General features: G+C 38.5%; 1 protein-coding gene across 3 annotated transcripts; it reads right to left on the bottom strand.

Annotated features, from left to right (window-relative positions):
• Positions 1-551: 551 nt before the first annotated feature.
• shisal1a (shisa like 1a) lies at positions 552-23,429 on the bottom strand. Of its 3 annotated transcripts, XM_057323486.1 has the most exons (6): positions 23,170-23,429; positions 17,039-17,078; positions 15,383-15,563; positions 10,090-10,303; positions 7,697-7,990; positions 552-1,816 (listed from the first exon to the last, which is right to left on the bottom strand). In XM_057323486.1, coding segments are annotated over exons 3-6 (576 nt in total). In that variant the 5' UTR covers positions 15,450-15,563; positions 17,039-17,078; positions 23,170-23,429; the 3' UTR covers positions 552-1,815. The 3 variants fall into 3 exon arrangements, with proteins under 3 accessions (XP_057179469.1, XP_057179470.1, XP_057179471.1); XM_057323487.1 differs by lacking the exon at positions 17,039-17,078; XM_057323488.1 differs by lacking the exon at positions 552-1,816 and having other exon boundaries at positions 7,696-7,990.
• Positions 23,430-24,874: the final 1,445 nt, after the last annotated feature.

Here is a 24,874-nt window from a genome sequence, read left to right as displayed (position 1 = left end):
ATGTAAAGTAAAAAGTGAGAAAGTCAGCCAAACCTTTATGACTTTGTGTCACATCTGATACTTCTGAAGGTATGAAAGAGTGACGGACTTTACGTTTTAACAAGGTCTGGAATTGTTTCAGTGGCACATTTTGGTGCTGAATCTGTCACAATGTAATGGAGGCTTTTGTTGAAGGGTGAGGCAATACAAATTTAATTGGAATAAATCAAATACCTGTAGCTCATGCCTGAAGCCTATTTTTCATGCAGAGGTGTTTACACAGAAGTCTTAAAGGTAAAGGATCCAAAAAGAAAAAGATGTAGTTCAATTTTAATGGTCAGAGAGAAGAGGTTAAATTTTCTTAAAAATATAAAAATATTATTTAAAATACACAGGCAGCTGTATTGGTCAAGTGGACTAAATTTAAATGTATTTAAATAAAATAAATAATAAAATAATATATTAGAAAAAATCTTACATTCAAAGAGTAATTTAATCTAATAAAACACATTTAAATTAAGTTTAAGAGGGACAAAAAGATGGAGAAATCCAGTAGACGTCCAAAAACACTGCAAAAGATAAATCTTTATTTCTCCCAACAGTAAAAAGTTAACATGTGCAATTACAACTTAACTTCCCCCACCCACACCTTTAACCCCATAATAAAAACAGAAAAAAGTTGGTGGACGGCCATATCACACTTCAACTGAAGTACCAACCACTATCACAGAACAAGGTGCTAGGCATACTACAGATTTACCTTAAGGCAGTTTATACCATTATAACTTATTACTCCAAAACATGACATATGTCTCTTCCCTCCATGAGGGGAAAACTATTAGATTCACCTTAAATAGTTAAAACAAGATCACAACAATTTCTCCTCTATACACAACACAACTCAGCACAATGCTGTGTGTTATTGCAGGTGAATACTCACAGCCTAACTGTGGCTAATGTTTTCTATGTCTAAACTGTTTCAACTCAGTGCACAAGTTCAATTGGGATAGAAATAATGTGTCTGTCTTTCTACAATGAAGTGAACAATATTTGTCTTGCGTGTATAAAGATCTACACTTCATTTAGCAATCCCACTTAGTCAAGTTTCATTGTATGGTTCATAGGTCAATAAATGACAGATGTATCCCAATAGTTGTTTCTATTGCTATTGCTGTAGAAGTAATTTTCCACACCTAGACTTTCAGTAGTAACATATGTTTCAAGGTCTTACAAAGTGTCGTATAAGGGTGATGTAATTTCCTGGAAACAAGATGAGTTTAATTAAATCCACAACCAAACAACTTTGTCAACACATTTTCTATGACATACTGTAGGACCAAATTTGACGCTGGTTACGTTCCTTTCACGCAATGTGATTTAAAATCAAACTCTTGGGTAACCGTAGTTAACTAATCCTATTCTTCTACTTCAACATAAGCCGACCAATGGCTTCACAGCAGTGCAAACGCAAGACGACTACTAGAGAGTAACATGGAGTTGACAGTCTCGTCTCTAGCTTTCGGTAAAGTCTTTATCCCTGCATCTAACCCTTAATGACAAGGGAAGGTAGTGGGTGTAAAAGACAACAGTTTTATCAAAGTCCTTTCATCAGTTGCTTGAAAGTAGATGCAGCTGGTAGTAGATGCCAAACAGCCATCTGATTGGTCCAGCTGTCAATGGTGGACGCTCAGTCTCAGCTTTAGCATGTAGAGAAAATGTCCTTCAGCATATCTGTCGGAGGTAGACATCACGGTCCGAGTCACGAATGTGGATGGAGCCAAGACAAGAGCTTCCAAATTTCTGCTGGCGCATCCATACTGGATCAAAAGCTGAATATCTAGTGAAGCATAAAGAGAGAAGATAAAAATGTAAAATTCTTTTTTATAAAACTTGGACATCCACTCAGTATGTTCTTTTTATAAACCTCCATTACTTTTGATGTTTCTATTATTCAAGATGGCCCAATGATCAGAAATTCGAATAAAAATTTCACATGCTAATTATCTGCAGAATATAATGTCAGTATTTTAGATACAGATACATTTCAAATGTGTGCTCTCTGTCAGTATCTATAAAGGAAAACGGTGGAGCATCTCCTAGTGGATCAGATGTGTTGATTAAACCCTTGTGGATGCAGACAACAGCTCCTTGGGCAAGCCAGAGCTTGATCGAGCTCTGCGTTCACAAACAATCTCGCATCACTGCTGCTTGTGTAGACTTTGTATAGGGAGCTGAGGAGATGACGTATTTTTGTATGTAAAACCCGGAAGTGAGTTAGCATTTTAGGACTTCTGGTTCCATCGCTCCAAAGTCTATGGGTTTTTTTAATGGGTTTTTAGTAAATCGCCCTAAATAAGGTCTGTGGTAAACAAAACCTCAAAAATTTTTCACATTTTATTCTATGACATAAAACACACCAATTATAACCCGCTTGTGATTTTTTAATGCCTTATTGTGTCTTAAAAACGGCGGTTGCTAACAAGTTGCTAAAAGCAACTACTTCCTTTGGCGGGGACGTTAGACGTCATCGGGCATATAAAGCTCACAAATAATGCAGCATGGGCACAGATCTCTTAAAACGTAAATGCGGATTCATTCACTGAGTAATTACTTACCAGGGAACACATTTTTAATAAAGTTTGAAAGAGTTGTCGGAGGCTTGGTGGTAGTGACGTTGATATTGAGCGACATTAAGTGAAGTCTGTTTTTTAGCATCGTGCTAGCTTTTTACTTCTACCGATTGTATTTCGGCTTCAAAAGTAACAAATGTTGTGTTAATTTGTAAAGATTATCTTGATAGACAAAACGTGTAAACATTATAAACCTTTGTTAATCACAGAGCTTATTTTTTGCGATCTTCTAGAAGTCTATGGGAAAAATGCATAGGCTTTCGGTCGAGGGAACCAGCCAGCGCAGTGCTTACTTCTGAGTTAGCCTACAAAAATATGTCATCTCTGAGCCTCTCCATTGCTAATAAGGCCCGAAACAGATCCCAGACTGACCCAAAACAGAACTTTCACCAAATTCTTTTAAGTTAACAAAGTTAATACAGTATATTGTATTTCAGTTACCCCACCGCAACTCTGTAAATCTACTTTTCTCTATCATAAATAGAGGATAATAAAAAAACTGTGGACTTCAGAGGAAGAAGTACCCAAGGAAAGTCTGAATTGTTTTTGAGTAAATGTTGGTAAAATGGCCACTTGACCGCTGGCACTCTTGAGGCGTAACTCTTACAAACTCTTACAAACATTTGGATTCCTCTGCCATTTGAGCGGAGTCTTGTTTGTCTCATAAATGGAAACGTCAGATAAATATGGAATGTTTAATCTGCCTGTTCCTGCAAAGTATTTCTGTTTGTAATGATGAATGTCTTCCGGACATTGGATTTTCAAGAATTTGGCGAAAGTTTAAGGAATGTCCAAGGCTTTGGCCTACTTTAGAGAAGGGGCTGTCTACACAGAGCCCCCGGCTCATTTATAATGCATTACAGAATGCTTTTAAACAATGTAGGCCATGAGCACAGACAGGTTTGTTGGTCTCGGGGAACACGTCTCGGAGGAACACACCACTGTTCATGTGGAGTTGAAATGTCTCCGGTTCACACACAGGTCTTTCCCAACTCCACAGGGAGTCTGGTAAATACTTAAAATAGTACATTCTAGATTTAGCAGTAACCTCAAATTTAATTAAAGGAATAGTATACCCAAAAATGAAAATTACATCATTTACATAACCTCATGCTTTTCCAGATGTACTGTATGTGATTTTCTTCATATGTCATATTGAATATGTTCTTTGTATATTCCGACAATTGTAGAATGCAACATACAAATCAAAGGTCATACATCTTGGATGGCATAAGGGTGAGTGAATGATTTTTGCAAATGTAAATGCTTTTGGATAAACTATTTCTTTAGGTTCTTAATACAAATAAAAGTTCTACTTTATAGTCGGCATGAAAATGAAGTAACTGTGGGGTTTTCTTCTGAATTGTGTCAAAATCACGTAATACACAATGCAACATTCCATAAAAAATAAGATTTGGCTTTCATGGTACATGCATTTTACCAGCAGACGAATGTAGTCTTATGTTTGTATGTGTGAGGGAAAGCACGTTTTTCTGTCCTTTATCTCAATCCGAGCCAAACCTCTGGGCTCAGACAATGGTGAGTCACTTTATCCTGAGATATTTACACAGGATGAGAGCTCCTTCTGCGCACGGCAGACTTATCAGCTGGCCTCACTGGGTTTGCCCCCTCTCAACACCATAACCCCTGAGAGATGATTGCTGTGGGAAATGATGCTGAGGCGTTTTGTGAGCATTTGAGTGACATTAGGATATTTTTTTTCCAGTTTTCAGCGACTGGAGTCCTTTCGGAGCAAAATAGCTTCATGAATATATGAATATCCGGATGATATGAAAAGGAATCTGAATGGCTTGTAAATTTTTAAATAATGGTCACTGCCAGATTCCATTAGAAAACAAATATTGAGTGTCGCCTTAGCATTGATGTTAAATTCAAGGGCTTTTACACATTCTAATTGGTTGAAAGGGATACTTCACCCAAAAATGAAAATACTTTCATCATTTATTTGCCCTCAAGAGCTTTTACACATTCTAATTGGTTTAAAGGGATACTTCACCCCAAAATTAAAATACTTTCATCATTTATTTGCCCTCATGTTATTTAAAACCACTATGACTTTTCTTTAGAAGAACACAAAAGAATATATTTTCAATAACGTTGGTAACCAAAAACACTGATCCTCAAACATTTCTCAAATGATCTTCTTGTGTGTTTTACAGAAGAAAGAATCACATACAGGTTTTGAATGACAAAAGAGTAAATAAACGATGACAACATTTTTATTTTTGGGTGGCCTATCACTATAAAGTATTGCGTTCAAAGTAGAAGGGCAAAATCTTAAACGTCGCTTGATGCCTCATCAGTTTCCTGTTAAAGATATAATGATCCAGCAATCGTTTTGTCAGTCTTTTTATTAAAGTTCTCGGACCACACAGAAAATTTTTGATTATTTTCCTGCATCTGCAAAACCAGTGTTGATGTCATCTAACAACAAGAAAACTCCAAGAACCGTCAAGCAGTTTACGAAAGCTACAGGAACCTGTTGAAAGATCATGTAATTATTACCACATGGCCTCTTTAATGCCTCTTATGCAATTTTTTATATAATTGCATAAGATTCATAAGACTTTAATGAGTCTTTGTGTAACAATGGCCTATTTGGATTACTGCCAATAAAACAACCTGCAGGTAGACAAACTCCCAACGGTATGAGAGCGGGAGCTGTACAGTAAGAGCTTAACTCAACATCATTGAGTGCACAGATGTGCAGAGTATGTGTTTGTGATCGAGTGTGTTCAGCAGGAGATTCGGTGACTTTTCAGCACCAAATTCAGTGATAAACTGTTACAGATGTCAAAACTCTACTGTATTATAAAATGTACAAAAACATGCTTGTAGGAAATGTTGCAGATCTCAGAAATGAGATTGATTTATTTGGTTTAGGTAGTCCAGGTTGGGCTGGTTAACTTTTTTCACTTATCACCTGATGTTAGGTGCTATATAGACACCATTATGTCGGCACAATGGTCTTCATTGATGGCGTAGCCTTTTTTCTGTATTCTGATATTTTTGGGACAGGTGGATGTCTGCTTTTGCAGAATAGCTACGATTTAAATGAATGGGAATGCTAACAGATCTCCCAGGTGTTGGAGATGTCCTTGATTTAGGTCTTGGCAAGACACGTAATGTCAAGTTTCATTTGTGGCAATTTAATTTGAGAGGTCCGGGATAGACTAATGAATTGAGGTGACTAGTCGAACACTTTTAGGTTAACGCTGTAATGCACATCTGTACTTCATTTATTTATATATTTAAACACGTTTGGTTGTCAAGTTTAAGCATACAAGCTACTCCACCAATTATGAAATAAATCAGAAACAGCTGGAGAGCGGTAGTTAACAAGATAAATTTTCTGCTTTAAAACCCGAGGGATGCAGGGTTGAGCTCAGCTTCTGGAAAATGCCAACGGAACTACAGTAAGTAATAGATACATTGGGGTAAGGAGATACTTTTAGGTAATCCATCAATTTCATAAATAGTTCAGAAAAATTTGGACAGCTTTTTGAAAAGCTGCAGAAAATCTTGACAAGGCAAGACAGACTAAAGGAGGGCAGAGGAATGCTTTAACTTGTAAATTATTTCCTGTCAAAAGCATGCAGGTGGATGACTTTAATTATCAGCACCTGCACAACACGCACGCACGCGCACGCACGCACGCACACACACACACACACACACACACACACACACACACACACACACACACAAAGATCAACCAGACGGAAGGGGGCAGGACAAAATCACATTATCTCGCTCGCTCGCTATCTCGCTCAATGATGAGTGTTTGCATTATTGTGATTTTCCAGCATTGAGAGTGGTCATCTATCATCTTGAGGTGTTAAATAACTATGGTTTGCTATTCTGAATGTTTAAGAATATAGGCCTAACAAAAAGCTGATGCAGACATCAGATAAGCTGATTTGCAGACGTCTTGATGCGAACCTAATCTCAAGTATGCCGATACTCAATTAACCTTATCCAGGAAGATTCTTGCGGAGTCTGCAGCCGAAAAGGGAAGCGTAATGTAGCCATGCATCCTCCTGTCTTATCTCTGAGCTGTGAGAGCTTCATTTCTCTGGCATCTTCAAAGTGTGAGACACATCATCATCATCACATTACACGCTAGATTCCACTCGCTTGCCTCCAGACGTTCTGCTATCAGACACGGGGCAACATGACAGGACAGGTGTGCAAAGAGAGGGACGAGGATGAGTGAACAGGAAGCTTGATCGCTCATTTTAGTGTTCAATATACTTTTGAACTAACTCTCTGTTTTAGATCACATGTCTTTTGACTGCCTACAGCCTGTTCGCTAACCATAAGACACACCCAAACCTTAATATCAGCTCTGTCCTACTGTGGGCAAAGTGGCAAAACATTTGGGTGGCATGGATCCAAATCGGATGCCAAGGGTTGCCATGTGAAGGTCATGACAGGTGACAGCAGCAAACTCATCTGAACTCCCATCTGAAACCATTCTTGAAGTGTCTGAGTACCAAGGATGTGTACTGGAGACTCTGTTCTTTTGAACTATTTAAAAGGTCAGATTTCATCCTTTTATTAAACAATGTCTGCTCGGCGGTTAATATTTATGTTGCGAGAGTATTCTGGTGTACAGCAGATGATGTCTACTTGAAAAGCACGAAATGCTTTCCTCAGACATCTGCTTTGCAGGGTTTTGCATACAGTACACAAATCACGTGCAAACAAAACTATAGAGTTTGTTTTAGTCTGCAGGATTTCCTCTACATGGGAGACAAGATTCTCATATGAGACTTTTTCTTTTCTTAAAAAAACAAATGCTTTAAAGGGATTCTTCACCCAATGTTGGTAACCGAATAACAGCGTTACCCATTCACTTCTATTGTATAGACACTAAATCAATGCAAGTCAATGGGTACCACCATTGTTCGGTTACCAACATTCTTTAAAATATCTTCTTTTGAGTTCTGCAGAAGAAAGAAAGAAATGAATTTTCCAAACCTATACTGTGCCAATGTAACATGGGCTCCTGGGCTTTTTTGCCATATGGAAATTCCCCCAAACCAATAATGTAACATACTCACTAGGCTGTAGAGTTTTGGAAGGTGAGAAGCGTAGGGCTCTGTGTCTCCCCTCTCAAGCTGTGCCTCGGATGGTGGTGGTGACCCAGCATTGAACCCACATTCTGTTCTCCCTCCTGAGCTGCGCTGTGCCATTGACTCCTGGCCTGTTTCAGCCATCGACCACCCAGCCCCCATTTCTCTAGGTAGACCCGGCACAACTCGTAGTTCATAGCCGAGTAGTACAAGAAGTCCAAAGCCAGGAGGACCATTACGAAAAAGCCGTAAATCCACACACCAATGAGGGCAGTGTAATTGCTAAATGCACAAAGAGGAAAAACGTTAGATAAAATACGTGTTTTGTATATTGATACAGAGAGAATTTATTTAGTAAAAAGCCAAGATTTTGGAGATTAGATGATAACTTTCACAATCATTGTATAGCTGGTAACGTACCAAGCCATTCACATCCTAGCCATTTTTCAATAGAAAAATGGAGCAAGAAAGAAAAAAGCTCATTTTGAATGAGAAACGGGAATCTCATTACTAGGGAGAATGGGCCTGATTTCCTTCCACTTAAATTAAAAGGGAGGTCAGCACCCATGCAGCGCTGGTAAAAGTGCTGTAATTGCTTTCCACTGGCCTCTGATATTACTTTGGCAGGATTTTGTGTGGGTCAGACAGGCAGCGCGTAACCGCGGTGCTGTACTGCTTAGACCAGCGAACAGCCAGCGTCTGGAATGCTACAGTCACACAGAAGGATCAATTTCACTTGAGGGGTGAAATAATATTTTCATGCTTGACCAGAGCAAGGACACGGTGCCCTTTATGTTACCATCCCGTGGTGAGGATAAGAATGAATTGATTTGATTTGGATGTGTGCTGTGATGTTTTTCAGACGGATGTCTGTGTATAGATGACATGGTTGATTAAAACAACAGTTTTTCGTGTGCACATTTGATGTCAGTATAGGTAAATGCTCCTATGAGGCAATGTCAGGGTAGGACAATGCATTCTGTGGACAGTACCTTTTACATGCAAATATGTTTCTTTTATCATCAGTATAAACAAATTTCTTATGTATCCAAATAAAGGGACCAATAGTTAAAGAACAAATCTGAAAATTGGTAAGGGTGTGTCCCCATCAATTTTATTTCAGGTACAGCCCTGACCACAATTCAGTTATTGAAGCAGATCTGTTCACTTTTTTTTGGTTGTATTTTCATTTTTTATTAATTTAAAAACAGTACCAATAAAATAACACATCTAACACTTAGTAATGATATACAAAGTTATACAATAATTTTCTTATGTATTATTTTGTACAAGGCTATACTGAAAGTGAACAGAATTGCTGCTGGACCCCTAGGAAGTAAATGTTCACGACTCCCCTAATTGTGGGTCCACCTGGTCATACTGTACTACTGACAGCTTGCCATCATGCGAATGTGCTTGTCATCAGTTTTGTTCATCAACCCTTTCTGCCAAATACTTGTTGTACATTCATGTGTTTGCATATTTGCTTTATATTGCGTTTTGGAGTTTCATATATTAGAATGGCAAAGAAAACACTTTGCAGCAAAAACAAACAAAAAACATCAATTCCTCTTATTCAGCTGGAGGGATAAACATGCCATGATGATATTCGGAAGAAAGGCGTCACTCTCCTGATCTCTGGTCTGGCTCACTGCTCCAGAGTAATTTCTCAAACTTTGTTACTTTAACGGTCTGCAGGGAAATTTCTACAGGACTGCTAGTGTGCTGGTTATTATTACAGTACAGTAAGGGATTTCACAACATGGATCAGAATCTTGTCGGGAGAAAGCATAGACTGCTGTATCTGTTGTAGGATCTCAGTGTTCAGACTCTAATTCTATATGTGTAGAAAGTAACAGTCAATGGCCATTTCATGAAATGTGTTCTGATGCAAGCAGATTTGACAGTATCTCTACCAAACTGATGAGAAAATAAGGTCAGAAAAAAGTGTGAACCAGAAATGTTCAATATTCTACAATTAGCAACACCACAGCATTCGTTCATATGTTCATATTTCTTTGTATATTGACTGTAAAATTGTTCACTGTTAACTCAAAAGTATTTCAAAGATGTCCTAACCAGTCATGATGTGACGTAATTTGTCTAAAAAAATATAAACAACACCCACATCAACAATAAGAATATATTTGACGTTTGAAATGCAAAGCAGAAGTTTTGGACCAATGAGATGTCACTTTGGGCGGAGCTACCCGGAAAGACACCCTAGAAATGGAAACCAAGCGCTTGACAAAATAGCTTGTTGCATCTGGTTAGGACATGGTGCAATAGCCTAGCAAAAGTAAACTATGGAAAAGAAAATTGAACAGCACAGTATAGAATTTCTCAAACACTTTTACTGTTTCTCGGGACCAGCCACTCACTTGTGGGTAAAGCCGTCTGAATTGGTGGTGAGGTTGAGCTGCATCACACTCTGAAACTCGGTTTCGTTGCAACAATATTTGAAGGTCGTGTTGTTATGGTGACAGCAGAATATGTAGGTCTTGTTGTCTGATAGTCGAGGGCAGTGGAAACCGAAGTGATAGCGCCCCTTGTGGTCGGAGTAAGGCTCGCACACCCTGAAGTGTGCAGAGAGAGCTGCGGAGAGAGAAAAGAAACTGAGGATGAAGGAGATAAAGTACGTCTTTCACTGGTCGATGGAGCTGAGTGATTTCTGACATAATTTGTGATCCAAATCGAGGCGGGATAAATGACTTCTTATGCGTGCTCAATAGAGATTATCGGTGTGGAACAGACGAAGTTTAGAAGGGTACAAGTGGGACAGAGAGAGAGATTTATGGATCAGATCTTTTATGTCTGCAAATTAGAGCTATGGCAGCTAAACGGTGCCAACTCATTAAATATGGCCTTTCTGACTCTTAGAAGTTGGTGACATGGCACATTTCCTCTTCAAGATTATTAGCAACGTAGGAGAGAAGGGTTTTAATATCATACATGACACGACAAACATGTTCGTCTCGCAGCAAAGCAGATGGCGCCCCATCTTGTGAACTAATTCGCCATCGAACACTCCTGCCATCGGTAATTGCTCAGATAATGAAGTTCCTACAATCTCCATATGAGCGGACGAGTATCTGAGGAAAATTCCTTGCTTGATATCTCTTTTCTGAAAAAAAACCTGAACAATTCCCTAGCGCTCTTGAGCAATACCCATAGATCCATTCAAAAAGCACAGCTGCTCATCTTTAATGCTTCATATTCAGGTTTACGGAGGTAGGAAGCAGCATGCTGTCATTTGCATATAGATGAGTGCGGTCTGAGAAGGCTGGATTAGTAAGTGGAATATAGGGACACTAGAGTTCTCTATCAGGTCCTCTCTTGTATTTGATAAACCCTGCTGTCCATTTTACACTATATTAATATTTGTGATGGAGTTGTTCGCTCGGCGGCCATCTTGGCAGTGCACCTTGGGCATTTTCTATGTAAGCTATAGGGACTAGCATATTTTGTTTTAATGATAAATTGCACCATATTAGCAAACAAATAATCAATTATGCTTTATAAATTCAGATTACTAGAAACTAGACCGAACCATCTAATGTGCAGTCTGTTTCTACTGTTTGCTTTAGTTCACTTCATTCATTTTTCTTTGTGGTTGGTCCCTTTTTACACTGTCCCTATTTGAACCGTTCAGTGCTGTTGTGGGAAAAAGTTGTTGGTGATTCTTTGTTTAAACTTTCCCTGAGGAGCAACGGCTAGGTTCTCAATCATTTCCATTCACAATATTTCTCCAATACATCAGATATGAATCATACTCCCGTAATGAATCAGCAGAGAAGGAGACCTGGAAACGACTCGCTGGAACTGAGATGAAACAATTAATTAACATTAATTGCAGTGAATCAAAGTTGAATAAGAGAGACAAAAATATTACGAGACAGGAAACAATTTAATGTTTGCCGCATTTGACCCCTCGCTAATAACCAAAATGCCCAGTTACGTGAGTACGCAGGCATACAAAAAAGGCCGGTAATGATCGGAATAAATCAGCGCTGACAGCAGCGTGGGCCAGAGAGCCCTCCAGCACCACCTCTGACCCCATAAAGAGCTCAGTATTGCAAAGGAAGTTATTTGGCAGCGCTCCGGCTATGTATCCATCAACCAAATAAGCAAAATCTCAGGTCTCTTATATTTGGGCAGAATAGAAAAAGCTATGGTGTGAAATGAAAACCACCTGTTGGATATTCTTTCTCTTTTCCTTCATGGTAGCAAGACTAATCGAGTGTTTTTTTTTTGGTTATTATCAACACCCGCTACAGTCTCAGCATTGACAACTAACACGTTGGTTCATGCTCATTTCACCAGAAGTGAGGATGAAATATGAGTGTGAGTGCGCCAGGTGAATGGAAACCTGATTGCTTTGAAACACTAAGTATTACGTAAGTACACTCGTGATGCAGTGGTTTTTTTTTTGGTCCTAACCAGCCACGACAAGCGATAGACATTATGTCACTTGTAAATTCGACTAATTACAGATGAATATTTATGTAAAGTGGATGTTTGTCCACATACTTTATAGCAATCATGGAGCCAGGGAAGACGTCGTCCCGCGTGTGCCGTTTTGAAAAAGAATACAATTGTTTCAATTATAGTTATATGTAAATTTGCCGGATGCAAATGAGGGTCAGCGCTAATTTTACGGGCGTGTTTGTGCCATTACCTGATTTGCTAAATTCCTTTAGGGAGCTTGTGTAAATAAACGGTGTTTCTCCCCAGCATGTGTATCACAGTCAAAAGCATACACAGACACACTGAAGTAATTTAGCCAGTAAGCCCACTTCCCCTTCACCTAACACTGTGTTTGCTGGCAGGTTCCTCACACTTCTGCTTATACACAACATTCAGAACCCACATGCTGAGATAGAGGCACGTAAGAACTGCTTAGACATGCCTGAACGGTAAAGTGAACCGTGATGTCTTGCTTTCTGAAGACAGAATCCAGAAAGTATGTCTTTTTATGCTTATCGAGTCCAACGAATGTTGTAAGGATACTGCACTGACCATACATGGATAGGTTTAGGTCTATTAACCTCAGGCGAAGGCAGATTTTGGATTGGGTTTAATGCATTACGAAGCCAAACACAAGGCTGTGCGGACGTTTGAAGGTGAAAGTTCACCTTCTTGTGGGAGTTTTGGCAGATGAAGGGAATCAGCATGTGTTTTCTGGCAGAACTCCTGGAGAGAGCGGATCTACCTGGTTGTGTTTTATAATGATGGTGGATTGTAGCTCACGCTCATTATAACGGGTTACATGCCTGCAAAAGAACATTCCATGAAAGAAATATTAAATATTCGCAGATGTTTGACAATGGGGCCGTGTCCTGAAATTACGTTTTGGTAATTGTGTCCGTCTTTGTTGCAATTATAATGTCTGCGCAAACTGTCAGCAGAATGTTTTTATGAATAATTTTGCACAATGTTCTTTTATGACATTAAGCTTTTTTTTTAAACATCTTGTCTGGCATGAGCACACTTTAAGCACAAAGTTTTGTTTCATATATTCAGGTCAGTAAACAACAAGTGTGAGTTAATTCTGCATTCTCATCTCTTGAAATATTATTAGATGATTGTACTGTGAATAGTTGCGTTCATCATTTTGGCTTGTGGTGTCCTAATCATAAACCACTACTAATCTATTGCAATCAGGTATTAAATTTGCTGATTTAAGAACTAATTTAAAGCAGCAATTCGTATATTTTGCAATATTGCATACTTATCTTTACATGAATTGTAGTCAAATCTAATAAGATTTATAACAGAGTTATAACAGTTGCGAATCAGGCTGAGGTGAGTAGACAGTTTTGAAGTTGAACACAGATTTTTTTATTGAATTTCTCAATATTTTACCCATAAAAAGTTACTTATTGCACTGAAATATAATTCAAACAGTTTTTGTGCAAAGTTTTTATGCATCAAGTTTCATGCAAAATTACTTATTTGTCTTATTCATGTAATTTGCCTGGTGCAGTTAACGTTGCGCTATTTCCCCTTGTGAAAAGAAGCTTGTAGAGATTTTTTAAATTTTCTTTTGATCATAGCCGCATTTATTTAAGAAGATGGTTAAAAGAGCCTATAACTGGGCACAGATAGATGGTATAATTCAGAATACTTTCAGCATTTTAAAGAGCAGATTCATATAGCATATGGTAAAGAGCTATATACCTAGACCCAGATTAGTACACTAGATAGAAGTGTTCCTTGTTATCTAACCCAGCACTCAATCTCAGGATCAGCCTGCAAGCTGGAGAAATAAGGCATGCAAATTGCAATAAGCATGTTATTTACTTATTTATTTCATTTTTTGGGTGGCATAACCTGATTTGCATAATTACATTAGTGAATTGGCCGATAAAACAACCCAGACAGTGTTTGCAAATAAACAATGGTTTTTGTGGGCTAAATAAATTCTTCTTGAGTAAAGAACTTCAGGCTTTGCTTATTTGGCCAAATATTAGGAGAGCAACTAAACAGACTTCAAATGATACGACATTTGCTATAAGACTCCCTAAACATTTCCCTAAATGTCTCTTGTATTTGATTTTGTTTTTTCTCATATTCTCATCCCCTGTTACAGCGGCATGTTTCAGAGCTCAATCCAAAACACACATCTGTCATCACCCCAGCCTTTAACGTAATGGCAGAATAAGGCTCGAGGGTTTTTTGCTGCCTGTTTGTCTTACATGAAATGTGGAAGTAGATTTTGAATGCATCTGAGGGCCATTTTCCAAAAGATTTGATTAAATGTTCCCTGTTGAACAGATGTAGTTGCAGTTCATTTTGTAAAAAAGGAAAACCAAAGACATATTACTATTATACCCAGGAGTGATAGAAAGAAAAAGCTTTTCTATTTTATGTAGTCTATTTCAATTTTTTTTATTTCAGTTGTTCATATAGCTCTATTTTACAATACACACTGATCAAAGCAGCTTTACAAAACAGAAGAAAAACAAGAAAATAATGGGAAGGAGATTAAAAATAGAGTGCTTTACTACCACCGCAGCAAGCCAAAGGCAACAGTGGCAAACTCTCTAAGATGTTAAAAATATAAAGAATACATTTTGCAAGTCACTACTGCTCAGCTCGAAAGTCGCTTTGCCGTAGTGTCAATACATGTATAGCATCTATATTGGCTTTAATAATAAATGCATACTTTGCAATGCAATGCATACTTTCAGTACTTTCAGTCTGCGCAGAAAGAGCAACTCCAAGTTCAATCTGGAGTGACTCATTTGAGTTCTCGGTCTAAGCCCAGTCACAATACTTGTGAGAAAGTCTAAAATGAATCTGCCAAGTCAAATCCTTCAGCTCATGACTACTGAAGGCACACGACTGACACAATGTGTGTTTTCATTTCCCCAAGTAAAACTCAGAGCTGAGGCTCATAATTTTTTCCAATACTTAATAGCTGCATTCATATTTGAAAATGACAGCAGTACATCCCAAACTGTACAGCAGCAGGAGGGGTTAACTAAAAGTCCACTTTCTAACTCATGAGTGTGTTTTTAAAGATGTACTTATTCTCCTAATACATTTACATTACAGTAAATATTAGGTAGAACTGAATAACTGCAGTAATTCTGAAACAGGATCACTATAATGTGGATTTGAATTACTTTATGGTTTAACTTTATATGGGCATGTATTATCTAGGCTTACCCGCAGTGGACAGCAGGATAAAGATGACGGCCAGTGTGTTGAAAGACCAGCGGCCGTGCATGATCATCTCTCTGCCCTCATGAAGACACAGTGGGTGGAGAGAGAGTGTGTGTGGGGGGCTTTAGCGGTCAACACACACTCATTGCTCAGTGCCTGGTGGTCATAATCTTTACTGCAAGCTCTGAAAGAAAGCATAAATATAGACGCTTAAACTTCACAGGCTACACGCATTGCTCAGCACAAGGAATTTATGGACTCGAGGTCTGTTATTTGAAAAAAACCCCGATATATATGCTTTATTTTTTTGTTACATTGAACTTTGTTTTAACAGGCGTTTATGTTTAAAAGTAAACTATAGTAAGAGTAGTGCAGATTCACTTTAGTAATGCAAATGAAAACAAGATTTCAATAATTAGTCTATTCAATAATTTGTTCAGCATAAAAAACTTTATTAAAACATATTTTCAATGTTTTGTCATCTGAGCAGTTAAAGTGATAGTTCAACCAAACATGATAATTTTGTCATCATTTCCTCACCCTCTTGTCATTTCAAACCTGTTTGAAACACGTCCCGTTGAATAAGCCCACCCTCGCCATTGATTTACAGGTTTCTGTACAAGTCAGAGGAAACGCAATCGCAAAGGGATTTGCGATTTCATTTGAGTTTTGGCAGGCTTAATACGCGACGCCAGAGGAAGTGAAATATCATATGGGCAATTGCTATTGCGATTTAAATATGGCAGGGTCGTAACTCATAACACAGAGGTAATTCATTTGCAAATAGACTTTGCTTTTCCTTTTGAAATTTGGCAGACATTGTACGTTCGCGTAAATGCAAATGCAAATGTTTTGCATTTGCGTTTTAATAATGTCACAATTTTGACACGAACAAATAGAAAATGCATTTGCAAATGCAGTTTGCAATACCTTTTTAATTTAGTCTGCAAAATCATTCCATGCAGCACGATGTGACGTGCTATCCTTAAAGGCAACTAACTATTGATGAAATGGAACTGCATTGCATATTGTATGTATATAGCTAAAGGGCTTTATATGAACATCTGGATGAGTGCTTGTATGTATGTGTTTAGCCCCTAGCTGAAACTCCCTCAGTTTTTAAAGATAAATCAGAAACGCCACCTCTGTTTTTCTATGTATACTATACCATCTATTTTATATCTTTCTGTGTGTTTACACAGCAGTCAGCAGGTCTGTGTTTGGTTTACAGCTACACTAACAGCCCGATCGCTCTGAGCTATCCGTCTGTCATAACACGTCACCATGCCAATCCGCTTCCCTCGCCCTCACAACCCTCTGAATGGCTTGTTGGCAGTCACAAACACTCCCTCTTGCCAGCATAAACGGAAACACACCACACATACACAAAACAAATTTTAAATTCATGCTTTTGGCAGGCGCTTTTATCCAAGCGTATTCAAAGTGTACGTTTGTGTGTTTCATGGGAATCGAACCCATTGCCTTAGCATTGTTGGTTTAATGCATCAGTCGGGTTACAGGAACATTACGCACAAGAGGCCAAGTAGGCAAACAACTTGTCTATACAAATTTATACACATTCATATTGGCAAGATAAACTCTCATTTAAATATTATCCATTGCATGCAAACATGGTATAAAAAATGTATTCGACAGTACCAGCAGCCTGCAACAGGTTGGGGATTTTCTCAGGATGCACCTGAAAAAAAAAGAGTTAGTGTCTGTAATTATTGTATATGAGTATTTGCTTATTGTCCTGAAGCTCGGTTGGTAGAGCGTTGCATGACGGGCGCAAAGGTTGTGGGTTCAAATCTTAGATATCACACATATTGATAAAAAAATGTATCCCCTTGAATGCACTGTAAGTCACTTTGGAAAAAAGCATCTGCCAAATGCCTAAAATTTAAATAAAAAATACATGTAAGCATATGAATAAAGCATCTCTGTTTGAGTTTATTGATGTTTCTTTTAATAGTCTGAGAATACAATCAAGGTCTGAGAATACACCGAACATATGCTGCGTGGCTCAGATGGAAACTAACGCAGCACTTTTATATGCTAAAACCAGAAAACAAAAAACATATGGTAATCAACATTGTCCTACGCACATGCACATGGCTTTAATGTTACCGTGGAAACTCAGAGAAAGTTGAGTCAACGTTAACCCGAACCTGCATTGTATGCCAAAATGCAGCCCTATATATACTGTATATCTTGTGGACAAAACTTTTACACATCCACACAAATACAGAAATCAACACATTTAATAATGTACAGTATGTAATACTGTATATAAAACATACGTGACACATCCCTTACAGAAAGGTCAGTGATGCTATCAAATGGTAAACTACTCAATGAGTACTCAATGAGGACTACTATCATGGTCAATGTCCAAAAACAACATGTGGTGTACTGTACTACCATGATTTTACCATGGTGCTCATGGTATACAATGTACAATCACACAGCTTTTCAACTTTATACACAAATTCCTGCTTTCATACACTCCACCTGCTCTAAAGGTGTGAGAGACATCATGTTTTATATAGAGAGCATCTTCAAATGTGTGCTTTAATTCTTTGACAATTTTTTTTCTTCTACAGATTGTCCGTGTGCGAGTTCTGTTCAGCCAAGAAAAGAAACAATATTTATGCAAGCAGTCTGGAAATGTTTGAAAATAAGACTACAGGACAGATGCCATTAGTAACAATGAAAAATAAGGACAGCTTTGGAGGAAGATGTTGGTGTTAGAAACGGGCTCCAAGAACACAATGTGTTCCTGGGAGTTTGGATCAGTGGTTCTGTAACAGAAGCATGCTGCATATGGCTGTGATTCTCAAACATTTGTGCCTGAGCGCTGCCACTCCTGGCAGTACATCACATATTGCTTCACAGAAGGAAAAGTGTGAAGAACTGTCTTCTCCCAAGGCAACACTACACGGTGTGTTTATCTATTCCTTTCGGGTGAGTGTGTATCTGATAGTGTAGGTGCGTGCATATGTGTGAAAGGGAGAGAGAACGGGAGGTGCTCACGTTGCCTCCAAGCAACAGATTTGACCACGTCGCAGAAGCCCTTTCTCTCGAAAGGTCAATTAATATTTATATCCGTATGCTCGGAAGTCATCTGCATACCTTTTTTCTCCTCCTGCTGAACAATGAAGTAGATACAACACTCTAATGGTTCTTGAATGTGTACGATTGCTCGTTCATTATTTATTAGGAAAAACATTGCACGCTGATGTCAGTTTAGAAGACAAAACATTATCCTTTGAGACTTAACGCTGTTGTATGAACAAGGTCCTTACAGTTCTTTTGGTTCCGATGGGTTAAATTTCCTGTATGACAGATCTGATTGGATGATGTGTCCCAAGCCCATTTCATGCATCTTAGAGCCTTCTACTTTCATATTACAAAATACTTTCTTGCATTTATATGAAAATAAGTATTTAACCAGAGTATCGCTACTTGGCCACCAATGAGAAAAATAATTTTTGCATGCAGAATGGTATAGAATAAAATCCACCAGTAATACCAGTCAAACCTTGAACTCCTGGGTGGACCAGATGACCTGTCCCATACACATGACTGGACAGAATTTATTAAGATCCCCCTCTCATAGGAAAATGAACGTGCCAGGCAATAAGACCGAGTATAAAAGCCAGTCCCTGTATCATAATTTTGGATCATTTTCCTCATTAAATCCAACCGATATTCCCTACGGTTTCTGAAACGTGCGCAAGAGTTCGAGCTGGCACTAAGAAAAGGAGGGACCACTTGCGGAGAGTCCAACCGCTCACAACCCAAGCAAACTATTCAAAATCAAAACCTCTGCACGGACAAATTTAAACTGTCTCTGAATTTCAATAATGTCCCTCAGTTGGTCTTTTGCCATACTTCCACATGGCTAGACTATTTGACGGCAAAACTTTGTCCCTCCACAACAACTAACTCTACTATAAATCAGAAGTGAATGCGAATCTTTGAGTGTGCGCGATTCAACTTGCATTGTTTATCTAAGATGTCACAATTTGTACCAAAAGATTTAGTGTTACATTATGCCTTTGGCAGCCTACAAAAATGCAAAGTATGCAACTAGTGTACTAGATATGGTTTAGGGTTTATCTGTGGCTTAGCTACAGTTCTCTTGAAGAAATGTAATTAGACGAGTGTGGAACGCTGAAGAGATAAGGAAAAGTTCATTTAGATAACATGAACAAGCGTCGTAAGCATTGCCTTTTTAGTACTGTACACTCTGTTCTCTGAACATCCCCATAGTTACTGTACCATCAACATCCTTAACAAACAGAGCGAAAAGCTGCTCTAGCAATACAAACACGTCATTTACATGCATTGTTGTGTCCTTAAAATTTCCCCCTTGACATGCTTACAATTGACACCTTTTTAAAACGGATGAAAGTATAGACCACTTCGCAAGATGTAAACACTGGTCCAGAAGCACTTCCGGTTATTTATTTATTAATGTTATTATTAATAAAATCTTACAATTATAATTAATTCTGAAAGATGTTTGTTTAACATTTGAAATAGGTTAGAAATATTCTGTGGGTTGTATTTTGTTCAAACGTTTGCGTAGTGAAACAGGAAGTTCCTCTCGACCAGCGTTACACCAGCCTTGTTTATGTCATCCGAAGTGGTCTATAGAACTCCAGATGTTGCAGGCTTTGAATCTTCCTTCCTCTTTTCTTTAATAATTGAAAGATTAGAAGATTCCTAGGAAGTAAATGCATTATCTGTCTGTTTAAATTTACATTTACATTTATTCATTTGGCAGAAGCTTTTATCCAAAGGGACTTACAAGTAGGAGAGCATTTAAACATTTTGTCAACACGCTAAACAGTAAATAAGAGATCAACAGCCACAAATAGCTTTATATCCTCCATTTCTCAGTCCATTTCTGCCTAATTCCCTCTCTCACTCTCTCTGTTGTCATCTCACTAAAGAACTGTTTATGGCTCCTCTGTGTCGTTTTTCCCCGCTGATGTGAGAGTGATGGAAAAAGGTGTATTCATTACACGCATTAACGCTCATTGTCTTTAAACATCTGAGATGGCCTTGTGTGTAAACGTCCATCACCTCCACCACCTTAAATCTACCTGCAGTATGTTTGACTTCAGAAGCATCATCTATACCAGCCGTAACTGTGCCACAGGCATTTGGCGTTTGAAACCAAAGCATGAGGTGCAGGGCCGTGTACAGACATTTTGAGGGGCAGTGGCCGAAACAAAAAAAATGGCACTAAGGGTTGGGGCAGGAGAAGACAGCACACGCTCTTAGAAATGTCTTTCTACTTATCACACAGGCACAGTAGCACAGTAGTAAATATGTACATCTATATTTTATGTTGTACCATGTTAAGGTACAACTTTTTTAAAACATTTCAATACAGCATTTTCACAATAATGTTGATTTGTTGAAATAAAAATAAAAAAATCGACATTATTTGCAGGTGCAAAAGTGATATTTGCATTTATGCATTTGGCAGATGCTTTTATCCAACGAGACTTACATTGTATCATACTATACATTTGTTTCTGACTATGTGCAATCCCTTGGATTGAACCCATGACCTTGCCGTTGCTATAGTGCCATGCTCTAACCACTGAGCTACAGGAAACATTGATGCATTAACAATAACATTAACAAACGATGAAATGATTTTCACATGCTCTCCTGCTATCTGGGCTCCTATAATATGGTCTTAATCAAATGTTATTTATGATACAGTATATGTTATAGATTACTGGTTTCAACTAAGAAAATAGACAATGGGAAATGTACCGCACAGCAGTTACAGGGTGACAAACTGTCAGCTTTGTGAAGATTTTCTACAAAGTGTGCCAATAACTGCAAATTTGATGTTATTTATATCAGATCGACACAACAATTTGATTTGACAAGAATTCTCACTTTCTTATCAGCACATGGATATTTTGTACCAGTTGTTAGGAGTTAGCACCAATAATAGAAAACTAGGAGCAAAACATTACAAACAAAAAACAAATGATTAATTCTGCGTGTCAAGCACTGTTTGTAATGTGGATAATGTCCTTACAGTGTTGGGATGAACGTCTTCACTCCAGCGTGCGGACAGAGACTGATTCAAAGAAGCTTTATGATGAGGTGTAATAGAAGGTCTGTTGGGTCTCATATAGTTTTTGTGACTTTTAACAAACGCATTCAAAGCAAACCGGCTGGAGGCATACAGAATGGGTTGTTTCTAATTAAGTGGTCATCTCTCTCTCTCTCTCTCTCTCTCTCTCTCTCTGCAAAAGCCAGATAACCGGTGCTGCTGGGGCAAAAGTGGCTGAATTATGGGCTTCATTAATACCAGCGTCTTTGTTATCCTCCTAAATGTATTTCTCACCTATGAGATGACACGCCGAGGCTAAAATTAGCAGCCTACATTAGGCTTCCCATTCAGAGAGACCATTTTCCGGATGGCGCTTCCGAACGGCCTGACACTAAATAAATACGCATGATGATAAATGAGTTTAAACACGGGGAAGGGAAGCAAATTAGAAAGTCTTTAAGCACACGCTGAAAGATGCCTGGGTTGTAATGCGTTTCATTCACAAAAATACTCGGGTGGTCTCATAGAAGTCAGATACTCCTGATGTAATGTCAACACTAAAATATTCTTTGATCGTAGATGTCACTTAGGAATAAATGTTAGGGGGGGTAAAGCCAGAAATGGAAATTCAACTAGAAAGACAGCTGTTGATTTGTTGAGGAGATGTGTCTAGATCTAGCTGTGAGAGTTCTGACAGCTCACTGTTGTGATCCATAGAAAGCAGCGTGAGAGCTCAGTCCAAATTCATTCATCACTTCTCAGCCGAAAACATGTTTTGATAAACTGAAGTATGCTTGAGTGTACAACTGACATCTCAACCACTCAAGCAAACACACACGCACATGCACACAGTCTGATAAATAACAGAGGTGAGGAACCCAATTAGTAGTTCTCGGGCTGTTGTTACAGTGATTAAAATGAAAATTATGGTAATATTTAATCTCCCTCTTGTCATTTCAAACATGTATGACTTTGCTTCTTCTGCAAAACACAAAAGAAGATATTTTGAAGAAAGGTAACCGAACAGCACTGGACCCCATTCACTTCTATTGTAAGGACGCAAAACCTATGTCAAGTGAATGGGGTCCAGTTAACAGCATTTTTCAAAATATCTTCTTTTGTGTTCTGCGGAAGAAAGAAAGTCGTACAGGTTTGAAAAGACAAGAGGGTAAGTAAACGATGACACAATTTTTATTTTTGGGTGAACTATGACTTTAAAGTACACACACCGAGACTGGTTGTCAGTCTGTTGTTGACTTTAACAAGTTCATTACATTTTCCCCTCCCAGCATCCTTATCGCTTGGCAAACACTTTGCAAGTTACGCACAAGCTTAGCCGTCCACGCTCCCGTTTCCAAGTTACCACAATATCTCCTGACGTTCTCGCTCTAGTGCCGAGCAATAGGAAAATCCAGACGCCCATTATTTATTCCACATAAACACAAACAGCACAGTCAGGCTCCCACATCATTATTATCTAAGCTTAAAGATCGGATGCATCATCTCAGGTGTACCCAAAACAGCAGCCCCATTATACTCTCCATCTCCATCAATATTGTCAACTCCATCTATTCACATACTGTACAGTAGAAAAAACGGTCCACTTCAATGCATGAGTTCAGATAATTTGACTGCACTTTCAAACAAGAAAACAAGACGCATTTAATGTTAATGAAAAGCAGAGAACCATCCTTACCTCCTTGTGTCTTTTTTCCTGTTGAAGTCAGTTTGCCTGATGTTACAGCATTTTGAAAGAGTCTCCCGCTCAGCGCAGTATGCTGCGCTCACGCAGGTACACGCTCATTCTGCTGTTCCAGTTAGTGTACAGTCACCGACTGTCGTGTGCGAGTAGATGAACGGCGGTAAAGAGGAGGGGAAACAAGCACTTCTGCCCTCTTCCTTCCACGCGTTGTGCGCCTGCACTTAAACTGCGCGCAGACAGAGCGGCTGAGCGAGAAAGGCAGAGGATGGGAGGGAGATGGTGTGTGTGGATCAGGTTTGCCTTTGTTTTTGTGGTACTAAATGTCCCCATTAGGGTAGTAAAACCTGCTATCACTAACATTGTAGAGACCGGCTAATGGTCCCCATAAGGAAAATGGCTTAATAGATGTAATGGTTGGCTTGATAGCTCATTCATAATGAAATTTTCATTATTTACTCATTGTAAAAACAGAATGATATAGAAAGCATAAAATGATCAGTTTATGCTGATCCTTTCTATTTAATGGAAGTAAATGGTGACTGCAGCTGTTGAAGTGAGTCTTCAATTTCATATTGTTCCTTATACACATATCATATGTCTTAAGTGGTATGGGCTACTGTTATGATGCTTATACAGTATATTATGATGGTGGATTTGGCTTTTTATGTAGCTTGACAGCTTCTAGTCCCCATCCATTTTCATTATATGAAAGCAAGCAGCACAATCAAGATGATTAACATCTAAAATGATGTTTTACAAATAGAAGTAAGTCATACAGGTTTGTAACAACGTGACGGTTAGTAAATTATACATTTTTATTTTTAGGTGAACTATCCCTTTAATAAACAATAGCTTGATACAAAAACAATGCAAGTCACAGAAAAGATGCCCCAATCCAATATAAAACAAACATGTGGCAATGTTTCTGCGCAAGGTCAGTATTGGCTCACTAATGAGGAATGGTCGGGCCGGGATCCTGACAGGCGGCTTGGGCTCAATCAACTCGTCTTTCTTTCTGTCTTTCTTTTCATCACTCACACACATTCATTCTCTTCCGAGCTGTTTAAATCCCCCCTTCCATGGATGAGGATCTCCCTTTTCTGAAAGAAAATGAGAGAGAGACAGCTAGACAGATGGAGTGAGCGAGATGAACAGTGTGTTTGTAAAGGTCTTTTGTCCAAACGAGAACATTCCAAACCCAACTAGCAAACAGATCAAACCTCTTTATAATGACTGTTCCATACCAACATCTCTACTCAATAATAATACAAATGATCAAAGATTTACTCCGATTTATTACTCATTCGTACTGATTGATCTCTGTGTGAAGCTGGAATGCATAAAGAGGCAGAAACACTAGAAGGGCATAAAATGACTATTTAATGAAAGGGAGAAAGAGACAAGACTTTTAGAGTATTTAACATTTGCTATTAATTTTTCTTAAACTTCCTTATTCAAGTCTTTTTTGTTCATTAAAACTTTCCTACTTTTCTTTTTAAAACTAGTTTCTTGACGGTCTCCAGTTGAGCTTATTAAAAAGGTCCATCCCCGAATAGAGAAATTTGTGTTTCTCCTTAACCCAATAACAGAAAATAACACCATGTATGAAAATCACAATCACACAGACACGAAATGAGCAGTCCAGGAATTAACAGAACACAATGATACTGTCAGTGTACCAAGAATGTGTGTTTGCGAG

This window comes from Triplophysa rosa, linkage group LG24 (assembly GCF_024868665.1).
Source record: "Triplophysa rosa linkage group LG24, Trosa_1v2, whole genome shotgun sequence".
Taxonomy (NCBI): Eukaryota; Metazoa; Chordata; class Actinopteri; order Cypriniformes; family Nemacheilidae; genus Triplophysa; species Triplophysa rosa.
Note: the sequence above shows the minus strand (reverse complement) of the source record. Positions and strands in the feature narration are given on the sequence as shown.